We start from the raw sequence: 19,613 nt of genomic DNA, 5'->3' as shown, positions 1-19,613 counted from the left end.
GACTACACAGGGAGCTCAGGCTTTTAACTCTGGATCACACACAAGTTACATGCCTGAAGGAGACAGTGTAAATACCCATCTGTCTGGTTAGCAATTCTGTAAACAGCAATGGCGCAGCGAGAAGATTCCCACCCACTCTCCAGTTGGAGGTCACATTCGTATCCTTCTCCCATTTGTGAGTTTTAGCCGTATCATACAGCGAAAAGTTGATGTTGATGACTGAAGAAACTATTCCTCAGATATTCTCCGCGGATGGCATTCATCCGTGCATTAGGCTGGTTCAAAGGAAACATTTATGCATCCCAGATTAATTTATTAAATGAAATTTATGCAGCTTGTTGCTCACGACATGAAAAATTTAGAGCCTCTGCTAATGTGCTCCTTTGGCCTCCATGCAAGAGCCGACTGTATTTCAATTATCTTAGACTACAGACAAAGAGGAAAGGAACAAAGCTTTTTACAAAGACTGTGTCCTTATAACTAAACCTGCATACTAAAAATGGATCCTGAATTTTTGAATGTAACGGGACTGTTTGAAGTGCAACTGAGAAATGCCCAGACCGTTGGTCGGTCCGAGGAATACCGTATTTCAAGCACGTCTCCACAAATGCTTTCTTCACTCGAGTGGGTAACAGATCAGTGAAAAAGAAGGTAGAAGAAACTGAAAAGGAAGAATGAGGCCAGACGACCAGCTTGGATGTAAGAGCAGTGGCAGAAAAGGCACAGGGACAAAGCAGGCTGAGTGTTGAGCTTGCTGCCTATTCGGGTGTCCAGCTGAAGGTCTCCGGAGGCTTGAGTGTGACACCAGAGTCAGAGTTGAAGGTGCATGTAAGGTGCCTGTGTCTCGTGACAGAACTGACGATGTAGTCATTCTGAAGACAAGACCACCAGCTGCCAGATCAGTCGCGATAAAAGTAACGTGCCAATAAACACAACAGGGCCGTAAACTCAACACACCCCAAGCAGAAAGAGCAGGTCATCCTCCCCGACTCCTGTCCCAGAAAGGCAGGGTGGCCACAGCTGTAGCAGGAGGCAGTAAGGAACACAAGCTCCTGAAGAACTTGTGCTCAACGGACCCTCCAGCCCACACCACCCCTCCGATTGACCTCTTCTGCAGGGATTCCCTCTCCAGTGCTCCCGATCCAGGGGACTAAATGCCACTTCCCAGCCTACGCAGCTCTAGGCTCCATTGCACGGGCTTTCCCCTGTCAGGGACAGGGAGCTTCCCATCCAAGTCCCATTCTGAAGTCACACCACTTTCTTGGTTTAGTGCTTAATCCCCACTCTTTATTCCTCACCTACACTGCATCTTCACCTCTCTCACGAGGTCACAGCCTTTACATCACTTGTACAAAATGTTCTGACTCCAACGCCCAGGGAGCACATGGAAATTCTCAGAGAGACTCCTCAGAACATTAAGCTGCTGAACTCTGGTCCATCTGAATTGAGCAATGTTTATTACCTAAATACACGTGAGTAGATCTTCAAGGGAAAAATAAAAACCACACCCAGGTCAAAAATACCCCACCTCCAGCTTTTCAAGGAATTACCGCTACAATTTTAAGGAAAACAACGTCACCTCAGCCTCAACCATCCAAACACTGGTGAAATCTCTTGGCACAAAGCCAAACAGCTATAAATAAGCAGGGGAGATGCCCAACCATTAAGTGTTCATCTAAAAAACACTTTAGAATATTTTTAAGCATGAGATTGTGCCTGGAATCTTAATATTAAGTGGTGCTGCTAGCACTGAGTAAGATGCCTGTTTTTAAATATATACCCTTATGTATAAAAAGAATGGTTGTGATAACAAAATTCATATTTCACCAGAGATAACCTCACTCATTTCTTTAAATTAACCTCACTAGAAAGTCACAGAAGACAAGACATACAGAAAGTCTAAAGAATATTCTTCCTCTCCTCCTAATAGTATTTTCCTCTGCTCCAGCACACTGCTAAAATCAGAATAATTTCCCAACATTACCTTGGATACTCATCCTTGCTGCTGGCAGGTAAGATTACAGCCATGCTTTTTTCACTTTTATCCAGCTGATTCTGCACTTCTTTACCTCTCTCTATTTAATATAAAACAGCATATTTAAGCTCAACCACACCTTTGTCTTGCTCCCAACTTAAAAGTGCAGACTATTTCTCTCATCTTTAACATAATTTCAAAGTGATTTTGTGAAATATCCAGTAAAATATTTCTGAGGGGGTCCTGTTTCTTTTATATTTGGCTAAATAGGACAAGAATTCAACTCTAATTATTCCTTCACAAGTTGTTCAGAAGGCAGAATCCAACAGTAAATGTCGCAAGAAAGGATTTCCTGAGATACAGGGAGTTTCCTCAGCTATCATGTGATAGCTTTCCACTTTGCTGTGGAAGCATGAATAATTATTATTTTAAAACAGAATAAACACTATTAAAGACAAACCAAAACAAAAGGCTTATTTATACGTTCAGTTTGGCATCTGATATCAGAAATTATGTCCGTAACTCAGCAAGTAACACCACCCCGCTAACACAATAATTCATCAACTTTCCATAGTGCATTCTCCCAGCTAGGAAAATGAAGTTTCGTAGACCTTGGTTCTCTTACTAACCTGGCATCCCAATTTTTTCACAATTACTCAGTTATAGGACTTCAGCAACTATTTATAGCAAAAAAATAGGTGTAACACTGATCATAGCGATCTATTACCATAGATATTACCATATTTTTTATTCACCACGCCAACCCACGCAAAATGTATCTGAAGGTCAATAAAAAAATATTACCATATTTTTTTTTAAACAGCTAATGCCATTTAAAAATTAAGATCTCCAAAAGGTCACTGAAAGACTTCCATTCAAGAAAATGTATGAAAATGGACTTGAAACGAAGGCGAGTACATACTCGACCTTGCTGTGAAACGTCCCTGCGTGAAGCCCTGCTCTCACTCGCTCTGCTGTGGGAGCACAGCTCGCCCCGATAGGCGTGCTCCCGGAAGGTGCCCAAACAACATGGATGTGGGGGAAAAAAGGCAAATTCATTAACTTCTCTGTCGAATTTGCCTGCCTACAATCCGTTACTGCGAAGTTTGGGCACAACCTTTTTCCTCTTTCAAACGTTCGGGCCTGTGGAAAATTATTTCAGAAGAAACACTTCCAGGTATTTCGAGCTAAACCGAGGATGCAATTAGAAAGCAAGGGGAAAAAAAGAAAAGAGAGGGGGTGTAAAAAACCAAACAATCTTTTTTCCTGCGCTGACGGTGCTGTAAAGCCCGAGTACAGATACTGCAACCATTTCAAAGGCAGGAAAGGCTGAGGCCTTCGCTGTGGTGTCCACAGGCTTTGAAGTGCCGAAAGCAGCTGCTCCCAGCAGATAGGAACTGTGGTGCTGCTGGAGTTATTTTTTTCTTCAAAATACACTTTCAAATCTAACAGCTGCAAGTAGAACAAAGTTGAGCTAAAGTATATTTAAAGAAAAAAAAAATCCACCAGTTTCTCCCTAAGAGTGTTCTCAGTGGACACTTCAAAAGAAAGTGGCACTGGATCAGATGAAGCAGGAACCAGGAGTGACACGACAGCTGAAACCAAACACCACAAGATCCAAAATTTCTTCTGCACTGTATTAATGGATTCAAATGCATTTGAAAAGCTAACAAAATGTTAACTGCCACAGTTTTGTATGTTTTTTCCTAATTCTTTTTCAAGTAGTAAAAAATGAGATCTATCTCAATATATATCAGGTTATGTATTGATACGAACATATATATACCAGTATACCTAATCTGTAGGCAGAGCCCACAACCAAGAGTCCACATTCGTATCAGTAATCTCTTTGAAACCAAAATTCAAGGAGAGCCCTGTGAAGCACAGGCAACCATTCATATAAAGCAGAGAGGTAAAACCACAGCTCTCAAGTTCCTACGCTTCCAAGATACTTCTCGGGTTGGAGAACTGGATTCACACACCCATTCATTTGGTTCTTCATTACCAACTTGATTAAATTTACTGGCAACTGAATTGTCCAGTATGCTGCCAGCACCACCTCTGCCACTCACCACGCCAACCCACGCAAAATGTATCTGAAGGTCAATTTTCTTTCCCTTCGTGTATACATTCTGTTTGACAAGTAGATTCAGACGACACTTGAGGCAGAATATCTCAAAGCAATTATTACATTTCTCAGGTAACTAAAGTATCCAGTTCTTGGTCAGGTATCTATTTCCCGACTGGGAGGCTGCTAGAGCTCTGCTGAAACCACCGCAAATTCTAATTTACTGCTCTGTTTAAACAGTTTAAATCAGTCTATTCCTCCCCAAGTAACTGCCAGAGAAATATGCAGTAAAACAAGGCAAAGAAAAGTCTGCTTTAAAAATGGTTTAGAAGTTCTGAAGCATAAATAGTAATACAGAGAAACAGAAGTTGGAGCTACTGAAAGGAAATTTTAAGAGTGGAAGAACTGAGCTCATACCGCTCTGTGGCTGGGCTGAAGGAGCTTTGTTCTGCAGAAATGACAATACATGAAGAACGTCGTTTCCAGCGATAACCCACTGCAATCTGCAGGAGGGGTCACATACTTTTCATGTTCGCAAGCTTTCAAAGTACATCCCGAATGAAGCATGAAGAGAAATAAATTTTAAAAAAGGGCATAAATAGGATTCCTCTGAAAAGTCTTCTGAGGCTTTCATTGTTCAGCTATTTAGTACCGAAACCCTTTCCTTGAGTTTCAGTGATGTTTCATGAAGTCTAGCTGTTCTTTCTTACAGTAAAAAGGAGTTATCCTGAATAAAAGTGAAGCAGTAAACATCTCCTCTTAGTGGGAAACGCTTTCACTGATGTTTATCACAATATCAACAGTAACAACACTTCACAGAATACCATGTAAAAAGATTCACCAAAACAGTTTCAAGTATCACATTCATTTCTTGTGGTTTGGGATTTTCTGATCCAGTCTCTAGAAGCTCTGAATGTAATAGGCATGATAATACAAGAAAACAAATAGAAAACAATCCATGACACTACCAGGCATTATAATTTTCCTTTAGTGTGCAAAACCAGCAGATTATTTGGCAGAAGATTGTATCTCTGGCTTGGTAGCTCTTGTCATGGGTACTGAAAATAAAAAACATTACCATTTTTAGGTAGGAACAGGAGTGTCCTAACAGCTGATGAACTGCAGATTAGTACTTATCTCTATAGGTCATGTCCCTAAACGTGGAACAAAATCGTTGAACAAATGCTTACTTAGGACTTTAAAGGTGCACTTCAATTTATGAGAACTGTAAAGAAAAAAGTGAACCAACCATATCACTGAAATGGTGTGAATATAAGATGCCATTAAGAAAATTCACATTAGGGCGGGGGCCCGACTAACCCCGACACTACCTATCGTCCTCCCTTCAGTATGTCCTTTAACTGACCTATCCAACTGCCAATGCCAGCCAGTACTGCAATGGCTTTCACATGAATAAATCTGGAGAAAATCTATTGACATGATTACATAGTAGTGACTACATTTGTGATTTCTAGGCTTTTTTCCAGAGATTATGCTAAATCACAACAGAGAGGTACAATTCTTACTGTTCTTTTGGCAAATCAGGCCATCTACAAGACAAAACTCCCCAATATCTCTGCAACCTGGACTATTCCTGAATCCTTAAATAGAAGGAGCACACATAGCACCACCCAGTAAACCAAAACGCCTGCGAGACGGACCTATAGCACGGGACAGCTTCTCACGCTTCGTCCGGTGACAACACAGCTAACGTTGGCAATTCTGAGTGAGGGTAAGGAAATACTTCGATCCGACCCAACAAACTCCCTTCAGTTCAGAGCCCCACGCACAAAACACACTATTGTTCCTCCCAAGCACAGGCGAAGGTCTCTCTCAGCACCTACCAAAGTGACCCCTTGCCTTAATTAGGTGAAAAAGCCCCCTCCAGAGCAAGTCTCATGCCACCAGCCAACTGCAGTATTTCATCCTCTTACCACCGCAGAACATAAACAGAAATGAATCCCCATTTCCCTGGTGGAAATGTAAACTTATATCCATGCAAAAACATTGATAAGAGAGAACTTCAAGCTTATGGGCTAACTGTACAATCACTAAAAATTTATTCAATCCTTTAACAGGCGTTACCGAACAGACACCACTTTAGGATCATGGCAAAGTATCCCCCTGTGCAAGAGTGTTTCAGCTGCACAGCTCTCAAGTCTCTGTCATCCAAGAGTTTGCCTGCTTCTACTTCTTTTTTTCCCTTTGCACTTCGCAACACTACTGAACTCAACTTTCTCGTCCCCACCCAAATGTTTCCTGAATGTTTCCCAACCCTGAAATTACATTACAGCAAAGAAAATCACTATCAGTGGGCCAAAACAAGCATGCAGATGAACACACCCCGTGTTAAAAATGATAAAAAAAAATAAAACGCTGGTTCTTGACAAGAAGAAAAACAGATAACATTAAATAATTTCATCTGGCCATTGTGAAAATAGGTGTTGCCACCTGTAAAGCCTGGGAAAAAATTTTAAAGGGACAGAGGTGCTAAGGATTGCAAAGAGGAAACAAAAATATTGTGTGTGTAGACCCTTCCACCTCCATCCCCCATCACATAAACTCTGCATACCTATAAATCTGGTCTTTGTATAAAGAACAGCAATGCACAACGGGAGCAACAGGAACTGACCTACATCTGCACGAAAAGATGTCCCTCCTCCCCTCCACCCGAAGGAGCAAACCGACTGACCTGTTGCTCGTATCTCTGCTTGAGCTCTTCCAATTGCCAGGAGAATTCTTTGGATTGTTTTTCCCGGAGTGATTTTGATCTGCTTAGATCTGCTTCAACCTTTTCCACCTACATGGTAAAAGAAAGGGAATATTTAATTTTTTTGAAAAAGGCATACCTTGAAATGTCCTGACGTTTCTCCAGTTGTTTGCAAACCATCAAAGACACGGATGTAACTTGCAGAGAATGATAATAATACTGTTTGTATGGAGTGAAAATGAATACTCAGTGAATAGTGGATTGTTAGTTACCTAAGGACACAGTGATCACCTACACCATGCCACTCCCCGATTACAAAGCACTGGCTCAGTTTTTCACTTGACAATGGTGAACAACCCATCAAAATTAAGTGAATGTTTTCTTCCAGATATATTTAAAACTCAAACATATTTCACTTAAAAATATATTGCCTGTGAAAATTCAAGGGAAATCATGTGAGTCAGTGCACAAACTACTCATTTAAAGTAAGTTTACATTAAATCAGTAAAATAACTTAAAAGAGAATTATTTGGCTGCAAGTGAAGTTCTCTGAAGATAGTCATCGCCTATGAATAATGAGCCCCACAGATTCCAGCGCACAGCATCAAGGAAGCAATTTCATAACCCAATTAACAAAGGCTTTTGTATCAAAAGCACAACTGTTGGCTGTCCATGAGGCATGTTTCCAGCGGAATATATATATATACACACACACTCAGTCCTGTGCTGCAGCACATACTCATGAATCACTTTTAGATCTAGGTCCCAACACAGGCAGAGAATAACCACCTCCCTAAAAAAGACAGAAAAGGGTGTAGCTGTCAGGAGGACCAGTGCTGCCGCAAGTCCATCTGCTGCACCAAAAGAAGAAACGCATGAAATTCCTGAACCATAAGCCAAAATCCTGTTTGGCCTAAGGGAGTGCTCTGTCTCCAACAGATGTCTTTGCCAATCGGTCTGGACATCACTTCTAGAGGAGAAGAGGCAGCACTCAGAATGGGAAAAGCATTTTGTTGGAAAACACTGCAGCAAGAGAGGAAGATATAGGACTAGGAACAGTTGGCCAGATAGAAAGCAGAAAAATAGAATAGAAAGGAACAAGTTATCCTTCCAGCAGCTTTGAACCTCACTGTAACTATCTGCTATTAAGGGACTTCAGTGAATATTTTATGAATAATTTCTTCTGCATCCAAAATTATTCAAATTGCATGTCCAAGGCCATATTTTACTCAGCTGAATAAAAAAATAAAATTAAATTTTAAAAGAAGAAAATAAGGGATCTTGTTACTTTATTAAAGGATTTTTATTTTTATGAGAATTAAAACATTTTTAAAAGTGAAATAGCAAAATAATGCAAAGATGCTTTAACTCTACTGGTTCTTGTGCTTTCATCGCTAGGTCACATTCATGTATTTCCTCCAAGTGCAATGAGGGCTCTTGATCATTTTTTGCCAAACTCGGGAAACACTAGATCCAAGTCCCATGACCTATCCTATGTATTGTTTTTCTTTTTGATAGTTACTATTAGAAAATAATGCAGATCTTGGTGAAAAATGTACTACTTGCCCACCAATGGGCATCAGGTGATTCTTAATAGTCACAAGCTTGACAAAATAGGAAGCAGATGGCAAAAAAAATATCAGAGCCAACGTAATGAATCAAATATTGATTATAAGAACTGAAAATGGCAGGCCCCATTTTAATTATCTCCATAATTAACCTTACCATACACCAAAAAAATCGTTTTAGAAGCCCAGTATTTCTAGTGCACTTACGCATACAGCGTTGCTATAGCTACTGCAGTTTTTGCTTTCTAAGTAATACATTCCACCTAACCACAAAAAAAAAGAATTTTCCAGTATGTCACAACCTAATGGGTGATTTACGTAAAGAGCATGTGCGAGCAGAAGACTGGGAAAGGACAAAGCTATCGAGACGGCTTCAGCAGCGTTTCTTTGATGCACTTCTTCAATCTCGGTTCCTGCAGAACGGTACTGCTCAGCGGCAGAATAGCTAGTATTTCTGTAATTTAGCATGCAAGTAGGGACAGAATAAACCTACAGCTGATTCGGGGGGCAAAGCAAAATTTATTTTCAAAATTTCCTAGAACACAGCAATATTCTAACTGTAATTTTTCCAAATCCTTCTGCACATTTTTTTTGTTTTGGATTAGGGTTGTTTGCCATCTCCCCCCACCACACACACCCCCCAACTGAATGAAATTATTGTTAAGTCTTCTAGAATTAGACTATATCCATTTTGGAGCAGAAACAAGATATTATTTTAAACCATTGTGAAGAAGTTGGAGGAGAGTCCCACGGCACAGAAAAAGTCAGATTAAAGTTGTAGGATTTATTGTATTGCCCTCATGGGTCTAGTTTGCAGAAAATTTCTTGCATTTATAAGTTTAGTTTTGCCTTTTTTTACTTCCAAATTCTATTACTTGCTGTCTGCACGGGTCTTGAAAATATCAGCAATGCCTTACTTAATTTCTCACTTTTGTTGATGATCAGAAGAGAAACTTCACAAGAACAACAAAAAGAATTTCTTGAATTGTAAGCCAGCATCCCTTGTAATCCACTACAGTCTCAGACTGCAGCATCCTGTCACCATGAGGTCTGGTTATGACAGGGGAGGTTGGAAAACACAGTATATGGTCAGGTGCAATTACAAGCTTGAGTTATGTACTGAGATTTCCACCACATGAGCGAGCTAAGGAAATAATCCCTTCTCTCCCCTTCTTTTTGATCACCTCTTGCTTGCTCCTCATTTCACTCATCGTGCTGCATGTGTAAAATCCCAGGGACACCAGTTTCTCCCTTGTTTGTTCCATATGGAATTTAAGACACAAATATTTTTACATAAATTCCTGTTACTAATTTTCAGGGACAGAAAAATGGATCTTACTGTCCTCTGCACATGACTGCCAGCAGCCACAATGGCTCTGCCCCTGTTTAGGCTCAAAATGATGACAAAACCTCATTATCGGGAGACAAGAGTCGCTCCAAAAAGAGTAGGAAGAGACGCACATTGAAGTGGAAAATTACAAACGTTATTCCATAGGGGTGTATAAACTAACACTTTATATTCTCACTCCTGAAAAATCCCTAATCAGTATCATAACCGCAGATACCTTTGTAACAATGACAATCCTGGCTTTGTTAGAAAGATGAAACAACTGCTAACATCCCTTTCTGACTTGCTAGCAAAGACACTACATTGTGAAAGATTTTGATGTAGCACTCTCAAGTGAAGCATGTTTCTGGCATTATAAGATCAGAATATGCTATCCTACTGAGACAGAGTTTCAGAAAGGCTGGCATTGTGACCTTCTCACCTGCTGTTTCATTTCAGCGTAGACTTTTTCTGAGTTCAGCTCCACCTGCCGCTTAAACTCCTCCAGGGCAGCATCTGCCTGCTGGGCCTGCAGCCTCTGTACCTCTGTCACCCGAGTCAGCTGCTCCTCCTTCTCCCTAGAAAGTCACAGAACATTTTCAGAGTTCAAGTATCAAATAAAAGAACAAGTGTGCTAGCGTAAAAGAGAGGCCTTTAACCCTATCACTTTAAAATAGTATTCAGATTTCAATTTCCTGTCCCAGCTCCTGCCAAACTTCCCTTAGCAATACTTTGAAGAAGGGAATAGAAGGCTAAGAGTTATTTTCGCTTTCTCTTATTGAATTTCACACCCCTAAACACGGCGTTCGCCGCTTACAACAATACCACCACCACCAAAGTTTGCACGGGCTTCAGCAGTTCACTACCTGCTGTATAACCCCTTTTTATTAACCCCACCTTTAACACCATATTTGCCCCCCCCCCAACCTTAAAGTGTTGGAATTCTTGGTAATTCATGGTAATTTCTGCTACCATGATTGTCTTCTCCCATTAAAAACAAACAGAAAAATTATCCCAGTGCCATTTTTGCTCAGGCAAGATGCAGGATTATTCACTGCTTGACATAAATCAAAATGCAAAGCAGGGTAATGCGTGACACATGGTACCTTCTTAATCTGTTAGAACCCCGTAATGCTGTAATATCTATTCAGCCTTTCAAGCAATGACAGATGTTACATCTTTATGCAAAGATATTTCATATTAACAGCCTATACTATCTGACACACTAATGTCAATACACACAGAAATTGGTTTGGGTTTCTTCAGGCATCATGGTATATCAACAGTCATGCATGTATAACATGTATATAGATGCATATATAGTGTACAGATGTATATATATTTACCTAAAAACAGACATACCCACCATATTGACACATCACAGACACTAATTCTGATAGCTTGTAAATATTTCAGAAATTCTGACCTGACTCCTCACACAGAAAACAATCAGGCAGAATCATTAACTTCCCATTACAGGTTTCTATTATCGCAGGCCAGTGGAGTTGCCTGACTTTGTGTTAACACAGGGGGAACACAATGGTGGTATCAATGGACAAAGCTGGCTCCACCAGCGCTTTGTAACAGAAGACACATTCAACAGACCTGTGGTTGACATTTTCATTTTAGTGGCAGAGGAAGTACCTCATGATACATTTCCCATTTTGACAGAAATTATTTCCATATAAAACAAAGAATCTGACACGTAAGAGGCGGAAAAGACCCGTTAATTCATCTAGTCTGTCACCTTGCCAGCACTGAACCAGCTATTACAGCACTGAGCAAGCCTTTTATAAAGGTCAGGAAGCTGCCAAGCCCCAAGTTACAGCATTCACATCCTCCTCTGTGGTTTTCATAGCAGACTTTGACAATGGGACAAAGAAAATAATCCTACATCTTCACAAAGTGCCTGTTTGCAGTGTAGGAGAGCAGGGTAATTCTATTAGCAAAGAGATCAAAGAAATGCCACAAGCCCTAAGTATATTACTGTTTACTTTTACAAGTTTTTTCATTATGCATCCTTAAAGAAACATATTTGATCTTGGTACCTTACTCACAGCTGATGGAATAGTTGAGACATAAGGAGACTGCTATTTTCCTTACAGAAAAAGGAAAATACCTTTCTTACCCCGCAGAAACCAGAGCAAAAGAACAAAATCCTGTGTCACATTTTTAGTGGTAACTGGGGTTTTGGTTTTGTGTTCATAGAAGACTGGGTGCAAATTTTCTTCAAATTTACTAGAACATCCGCCACCCTTACACAGATAGCTTCAGTTCCGCCTCAGCAATGCCACTTCTAAACTCCTCTGAGGGAGAGGCAGGTCTGCATATTAATGTTACCATACTCTCCACACAAGACAATAAAAATTGCACAGCAAAAAACCACCACCACCAAAAATCAACATTTTTCCCCCCATCTAAACTCAACTGGCAAGAAGAGCATTTAGACTTAAATTTCTACTACAGAGGATCCAAAAGATCAAGATTGCAAGTACATAAACCCTCAGACATTTCTCAGAATGGGTACATGAATGATGCCTCCAGAGCCAAAAATACCTACTGCCTGATGATTGCGCACAGGGTCTAGCTGCAGAGATATTTGGCTCAATTATCCCCTTGAAACCCACGTACTAAGGAGCTGCTGAACACAGACATCACGCTAATAGTTGTTTGGTTATGAATTACGGTGAGCACACCACTGCCCTCTCGCACAACAGAATTCTACCAGTTCACCAAGGGAGAATACAAAGAGGCTGAACTACCTTCTGAGACATCTGTACAGCTCAACATGCTCAAAGTGAAGGGGGGAGCTGGGCAGCAGCACGGTTCACCGGCAGAGCACTACCCACCAGTTACCCTGCAGGAAACACCAAGAGGAGAAAACCTCACCTTCTCCTCCCAAAGATGCTCAGTTCAGCTACGGGCATCGGGTAACAAATCTCCCACCCCACACAAAAGACCTAATACTTCCAATCTGCACTGGAAACAAACCCAAAAAACCAAGCTTATTCAAACATATCCACACCAGTAAGCATCAAGAGACACTGGAACAACATTTTTGGTCTGGTCAGATGGACGTGCAGCCAACCTAAATGCACAAGGACGACATGTCAGTCCTTGTGCTGTTAGCGAGCCTCCAAACTTACGCATCTTCTTTGAGTAATATATTTTTATTTTGAAATATGATGTAACCTTCTGGGAATCTGATTTAATGCATCTTCATTTCTTTCAAGGACTTAATCCCATGAATAGATGCAACATCTCATTATAACCAGGAATAAAACTTCAGTTTTTAAGAACGTGGGAGCTAGCTCTCTCTACTTTTTGTGCAGTTTAGATTTGTACAGGAGCTTAGAAAACATGTCCAACAATGGACCACGGTTCACATATCTAAGAAAAGCTTTACTCCTTTTTCCCAAGACACTGAGCAATGTGCCTTGCATGAAGCACTAAAATATTCACTTTGAAGATTATTTTTTTTTTCAGTTGGACTAGTTGTGGGGCCGACTACAATACAATTACACCACTTAAATCCCCTAAGCTGAGCCTGCTTGAATATAAAAATAGGGTGAATTTACTCTTTGGCCCCAATTTAAAAAGCAGCAAATTCCTCTTGTTTCAGCCTATAAAGGATATGGCAAGAGAATTAGCAGTCTTCCACAGCACAAACCATCGCAGTGAAGTTGACTATGAAGTCCAGAATTGCAATTTCAGAAAGCAGCACTCTGAAGTGTACTGATAAATGGAAAACATAAACATCTTACACACTACTTCTTCATGCTTAATCATAAATATTTTCCTTGCTTCAGAAAACGTCTTCCAATAGGTAACAACTAAACACAGCAAGATATTACAGCACTGCAAGTCAAGTTAGCGAAACACAAGTCAATCCAGTGACGTACAGGGGAGGTCAAACGAACTCAAGATGTCCCAGCAAACGTAGTACAAACCAGCATTGCCACTCGCAGGGTCTCACCATCCCCTGTACGAAACAGGGGCTGACCAACAGCAAACAAGGACAGGAGAGGCACCTCTCTCGGTAGATAAAAAGGATTGTTGCTCTGCAAGGCTGTGGCACAGGAAAGCAGAGTAACGGCTGAGCCCTCAGTCCCACCGAGATCTTCAAGCGCTGATCTGCTCAGGAAGGCCAGGCTCTCCTCCCGCTGATTACCCTGATGATCCCACATACAAGTATGTGCTGATCCTACGCACTGAGATTCGCTCTGTTTATAGAAGTCTGTCACTATTCACTTGCTGGAAGGCAGCTGAAGGAGGATATTGCTGGGTTTGTTTCTAAACACCCTTCCTGTTTATTTGTTGACACAAGAAATTGACTTTTACTAACCTGTGTTGAATCAAAATCAGTTGTCGCCATTTACATAGCCCATTTAGGTTTAAAAAAGCCCTATATAAACACATGTTCCCAAAGGAGAAGGCAACTTTCTAGACAACACAAAGCACAGCCTACAAAGTAGCTACAAGCATCAAAAACATACACAATCTTCCTACCTAAAAACAAGATTCAGGAAATTTACCGTAGTACCTTTTGTGTATAAGCTCCAGACACATGAGTACCTGTCCAGTATACACACACACACACGTAAGATTTTGTATCTGGCGATGTAAGTGAACCCACGATCCTGCTACCTGACCTCAGGCAGACTCTCCCATGGAGGTGCCCCCTGACCATGGCAAGATCCATGACACCTTTGTAGCTGGGTGCAATAAGCATTAAAAATCACCCCATGCAACAGGCCCTCTAATTTAATTTCTAGAATGCAGACTATTCCAACTCCTTAATTAACGTATTAAGGCCCAAAGTACCACATATTGGCAGAAAGAAGGGGCTACTGGTCTATTGCTACAGAAAAATGCTTCAGTAACAACAACTCTCTGAAAAACACAAAAACCAATTTTACTTCTGCTCTGTTTTTAACCAATAGGGACAGTTAAGTAACAGCTTTCTGTGCAAATGACATGCAGGGCCGAAGCGGGCCCAGCCTCGCTGCGGCTGGAGCACCTGAGCGCAGCGGCGCCATCGCCGCCGAACGGCGAGGAACACCGCGCGCTCTCCCGCTCCGCCAGCCCCCAGACACACGGCATATGTGCAGAACGCTTTTTGGTGTGGAGAGGAAGAAAGACAGTGTGAAGTCATCCAAGCGGAATGATAACTAAACCAAAGCCAGATCAAAGGAACGAAGAAGAAAGACTGAAATGTGAAGCTGAAATATTTATTGCCTTCAAAACATCATCCCTATCCTGTCCCTGGGCACTTTAATATTTTGAAGTTGCTAGAAAGCATTCTAAGTTGTTTCATCATTTCAAAGAAATAAAGCCAAAAATATAAAGTAGAGAACAATTTTATCTTTTGTTCCCTGATTTTAAGTATAAGATGAGCTTGTCTTTGTGAGAAAAAGCACGAATCCACTTATAAATTGTTTACAGTTTGCATAATTTGAGATGTTAACATCAAAAAGTTGGCCTGCATTCCTTCAAGTAAGCTATAACAATGAATGATATTTATAATACAATTATTAACTCTATACTTATGTTTTAAATAAATCATGAGGTAACATTAACAAACTAAACCACTACTTAAAGTCATTAACGAATTTAGAGTAAATGATATTCCATGTGTGTAGTATCACACGTCTGAAGTAAGAAGAATAATGCACTGCATTCAAAACTAATGGCTCACAACTTAACTAGACATTGGTTAAACACACTAATAATTATTGTAACTATTTCTCATTACAATAATGACAGGGTACTGTTGTGCTAGGTGTGATGCAAACAGAATAAAAGTGGCAACTGCAAAATGATGAGTGGGATGCGGGTTAAAAGGCCGGACAAGTGGTGTAACTGCGGATGGAAAGGAAAATGTTATAATTTTACTCAAGACTGCAGAAACTGTCTACAAGATTTAGATACACCACATATATGAAAGGCCACAGGGGCTCAGTTATCAAGAGAGGAGGATTAGAACAGAGATTAACAGTCATGGCTTTTACATGCTGAGATGACAGCTAAACCGCAACAAGGAGAACATGGAGGGGAGAATTGGAGAGACAGGTGTAGATAACGGCTTCGATAAAAGGAGACAAGACTGTAATTAAAGGTGGACCAGAAAGTCAGCAGCACAGATAGTAAATGGGTTCATGAGATAGGCAGAGAAGAGGCACAAAGAAGGAGAAGATAGGGATCAGAGAGCAGTGGCACGGAAAGCTGGGAGGCGAGTAAAATAAACCATCTGATGGACAAACTATGGGAGAAATCACGGAGCAGAGGAGGAGAGCCAGGCAAGAAGAATCACTTAACACTAACAAAGAACAGCCCAAGATGTGTTATAAGTGACAGAGCCAACAGCGGTTGGCAAATCAAAGACGACGAGGATGGTATAACAGTACTAAGACTGTCTCCAATTTTTCCAATACAGAATTCTAAACGAAGCATCTATTTACTTCAGCATAAAGCATGCCCGGTTTATTATTTCAAAGAGCTGCTGATAAAAACACCCTGGGTCAAAAGCCTTTTAATAAAAGAAATTGTTTCCCCCGAATCCTGTTTCTTTTCTACCCTTAGACAACCGTGGCTACACCACCCAATACCAGTTTTGAATAAGCAAGTAAAGAATCCGAAACGCAGCCGTATCACTCACCTATACTAGGAGGTGCAAGAATATAGTATTCGTTCTGTCATTCTATGGATTTAAGAGAACCATTTTTATGGCTAAAATAACTGTACTATTATACTTCAGGATTCAGAATAACAATATCATGTTGTAATGGACAATACAGTAACTCAGTACTAAGAATGATGAGTATCTACTCAGCTCATCAGTTTCTTCTTTCTAAGAAGCTGCAACAGTGGACATAAATTTTCACTCCCCCCTCCCCCCCCCAATAAAAGTACTGTTTGAAATAGTAACTTCAATTCCTCAAGAAAGTTGGTTGTGTTGTTGATGAAGCTGGAGGAAAGTCGCACAAAATACCTAAAAAGTAGAAGTAATCTTAATATTACCAAGTGTAATTGAAGCCTAGCAACCATAATCATCCAGCAGGAACAACAAAAGGAACTAAGTCATTCCTTGCACTATTTTTATGGAAACTTTTAAACTGACCCGAAAAAGGCGACAGCCAAAAACATATTATGCTTATTAAAAAGCAGTAATTGAATACAATCATCTGTAAGACTTCCCTTCGCCAACTTAAGGCTCTTCTCGTTTCATCAATGTTTTGGGCACGATATAGTCCTGAAATATACTGCACTGAATCTAAAAGATACCCTAATATGAAAGAACAGCCTTTTGGAATAATAAGGGAACAATTCTGACAGTCTTAACTATTTGTACATTCATTTAATGGGGTTAAAATCCATAGCTCTTAGCTACATTGATTATTAGAATAGCAACTGACAGCAGTTATCCTACGTGTCACAGCCGGATACACTGATGCTGTCCATCCCAGCAGGCAACACTCATTTCATACAGCTATATATCACGTTGAAGCATTTTCATAGTTGGTAGCATTAAAAAGATATCATGATCTCTCTATAACCATCTTGAGGGACATAATGGTCCCACAGACAAGGATTAAAAATCAACTGTTACTTTCTTTTTTGGTACAACTGGAGCTTTCCTTTAAGTACCTATTTCATCATTGCCTGTAGGCCTCTGGAGAAACGAGTGAAAGAAAATGAAAGGCTGTAAATAGTTAATAGAACACTTATTTTTTCTTTTAAGTGAGACTATTAAATAAAGCTACCACATTTTCTGGTCCTCTGCTCATACTTCACATCGTGCCTCCTAGAGCGAGGGTTATGTCCGCATGTTCACTGGGGCTAGAGGAATGTTTACAATAGGCTGGAAACTTTGACTGGTTTTGCTCTAAAAGGTTTCAGATGCTTGAACACAGCACCAAGTGGAGAACAGCTGGCTGTTTTTCCACTGATTCTTGAGGGGGGAGTGGGGGAAAATCCCCAAACACACACACACAGAGCCCTGTTTTAAAGAGTAAAATTATATCCGAACCCTCCAGCCACTTAACATTACCACTGGTTTTAAATCAAAGTTGTAATTTTTCATCATACTGCAACAGTTGTAAGAAGACAACACTAAGCATTTTAATACAAGAGAACGACGAACACAATGAACATGAGTATAAACTCTTAACAATGTTCTTTATTGTGACATTTGGAATTAAAGACAATGCCTTCTCATATTTCTTTAATTATTTCCGGCTTTAAATAGTAATAGCTTTTCCATTCCTACAAAAATTCCTCCACACACAAATACTTCATTTTCAAGGAAAAATGGAATTAACTACCGGAAAACAGCTACATAAGGCAATTATCCTAAAAATATTAACAACAACAAGCAGTTATTCAGAATCTGGATTCAACTTAAAGGAGCAAGAAAGGGAAAGGAAAATCAGCTTGCAATTAAAGCTATCACTCCACTATTTATTTATCGTTGTATTGATGAGGATCACGTGGTTGCATTTTATTGAACATCTACATGCACCACCTTTGGTTGAAAAGGCTTGGAAACGTTCTGGTCTGCCATCTAAACCAAGTCACAAAACGCAGTGAAAACTGTATGCAGTCGCTTTAGAAACTGTTGTAAAAATACAAGTCCGCTAATAGACAGGAGCAGCTTTGCTGGTTTCTGGGAAGTTTAGCCCCTGTTTCTTCCCCACAAGAGTTTTATACAAGTTCAGATGAGGGGTAGAGAAGCAATTAAGTGACTTTGAATAAAACAGCTGCTAAACATTTGCTCTGTATCATCATCACTTGCACAGCGCTGAGATTTGGCTCTGTAGCAGGTTTAAAAAAAAACAGACAAAAATTGAAAGGAAGCCTGGTATGAAGAAGCATTTAACTGTGTGCATGAAATCCTTAACACTTCCATGTTCAATTGCAACATCTGCACCTGTAGAGGTAACAGTTCATGTCATTTTTCTTAATGTGACTGTTTAAAAATTGTTTCCTTCAATCACACTACAGAACAGAAGAACACAAACTCAGGAAAGCTGTATTTCAGTAGCACAAGGGAATATTAACTAGTGCATGAGACCTGCAAACCAAAAAGCAGGAAAACAGATCCCATCATTATTTCCAGTATGTCAGACCCATCACACCCATTATCCTAAGTAACAGCAGCAGCAAGGCAGTCTGCACCTCCACGCAGGTGCCAGATTATAACAGCCTCATCTCTGCTGTACGTTTGTAACTTAGCCCAAAACCTCCATCAAGATGGACAGACCTTATAGGTCTATGCAGTTATGAAGGTACTGCAGACTCCAGAATGAAAATGGCAAAACCCAAGCCACATTAGAACTGGGGTGGTCTAAATATATGTTGTATTCACACAAAAATTATAACTACAACTAGTTACTTAGACAACTAAATCCTCCCTTTATTGTTTCATATTTAGTCTTCTATATATTATTACTAATAACATATAAATGGACTTCAAGCCACATGCTGTAAAACAAGTATTTCCTCCTGTACACCCGACATCCTCCTTGACCACAGGTCAGCCTGGCAGTTCTACGTCATGCCCTGACTGAGCTCTGTGCTGCATTCGGCTGCGATAGTTAGTTTCCATCGTAGTAGCCGGTATGGGGCTGGTTTGGATTTGTGCTGAAAAGAGCGCTGCTAACAGGGATGTTTTCGTTACTGCTGAGCAGTGCTTACACAGCATCAAGGCCTGTTCTGCCTCTCACCCCACCAGTGACAAGGAGCTGGGAGGGGACACAGCCGGGACAGCTGACCCCAACTGCCCAAAGGGATATTCCAGACCATATGACATCATGATCAGCATAAAAACTGGGGGAAGAAGGAACAAGGGGGGATGTTTGGAGTGATGGTGTATGTCCTCCCAAGTAACCATTACACGTGATGAAGCTCTGCTTTCCTGGGGATGGCTGAACATCTGCCTACCCATAGGGAGTGGTGAATGAATT

At 40.5% G+C, this 19,613-nt stretch overlaps 1 protein-coding gene across 1 annotated transcript in view; it reads right to left on the bottom strand.

Annotated features, from left to right (window-relative positions):
* CEP112 (centrosomal protein 112kDa) overlaps window positions 1-19,613 on the bottom strand; it is a gene marked incomplete at its 3' end in the record, with an annotated part of 144,788 nt that overhangs the window by 76,934 nt on the left and 48,241 nt on the right. The window contains exons 17-18 of the mRNA XM_010149287.1: window positions 10,091-10,226; window positions 6,736-6,843 (exon numbers count right to left, since the gene is read on the bottom strand). Of these exons, the coding sequence (XP_010147589.1) occupies window positions 6,736-6,843; window positions 10,091-10,226 (244 nt within the window). The remainder of the gene's footprint in view (window positions 1-6,735; window positions 6,844-10,090; window positions 10,227-19,613) is intronic.

Source organism: Eurypyga helias, unplaced genomic scaffold, assembly GCF_000690775.1.
Source record: "Eurypyga helias isolate BGI_N326 unplaced genomic scaffold, ASM69077v1 scaffold8523, whole genome shotgun sequence".
NCBI lineage: Eukaryota > Metazoa > Chordata > Aves > Eurypygiformes > Eurypygidae > Eurypyga > Eurypyga helias.
The sequence above is the reverse complement of the archived record's forward strand: the minus strand, read 5'-3'. Positions and strand labels throughout refer to the sequence as shown.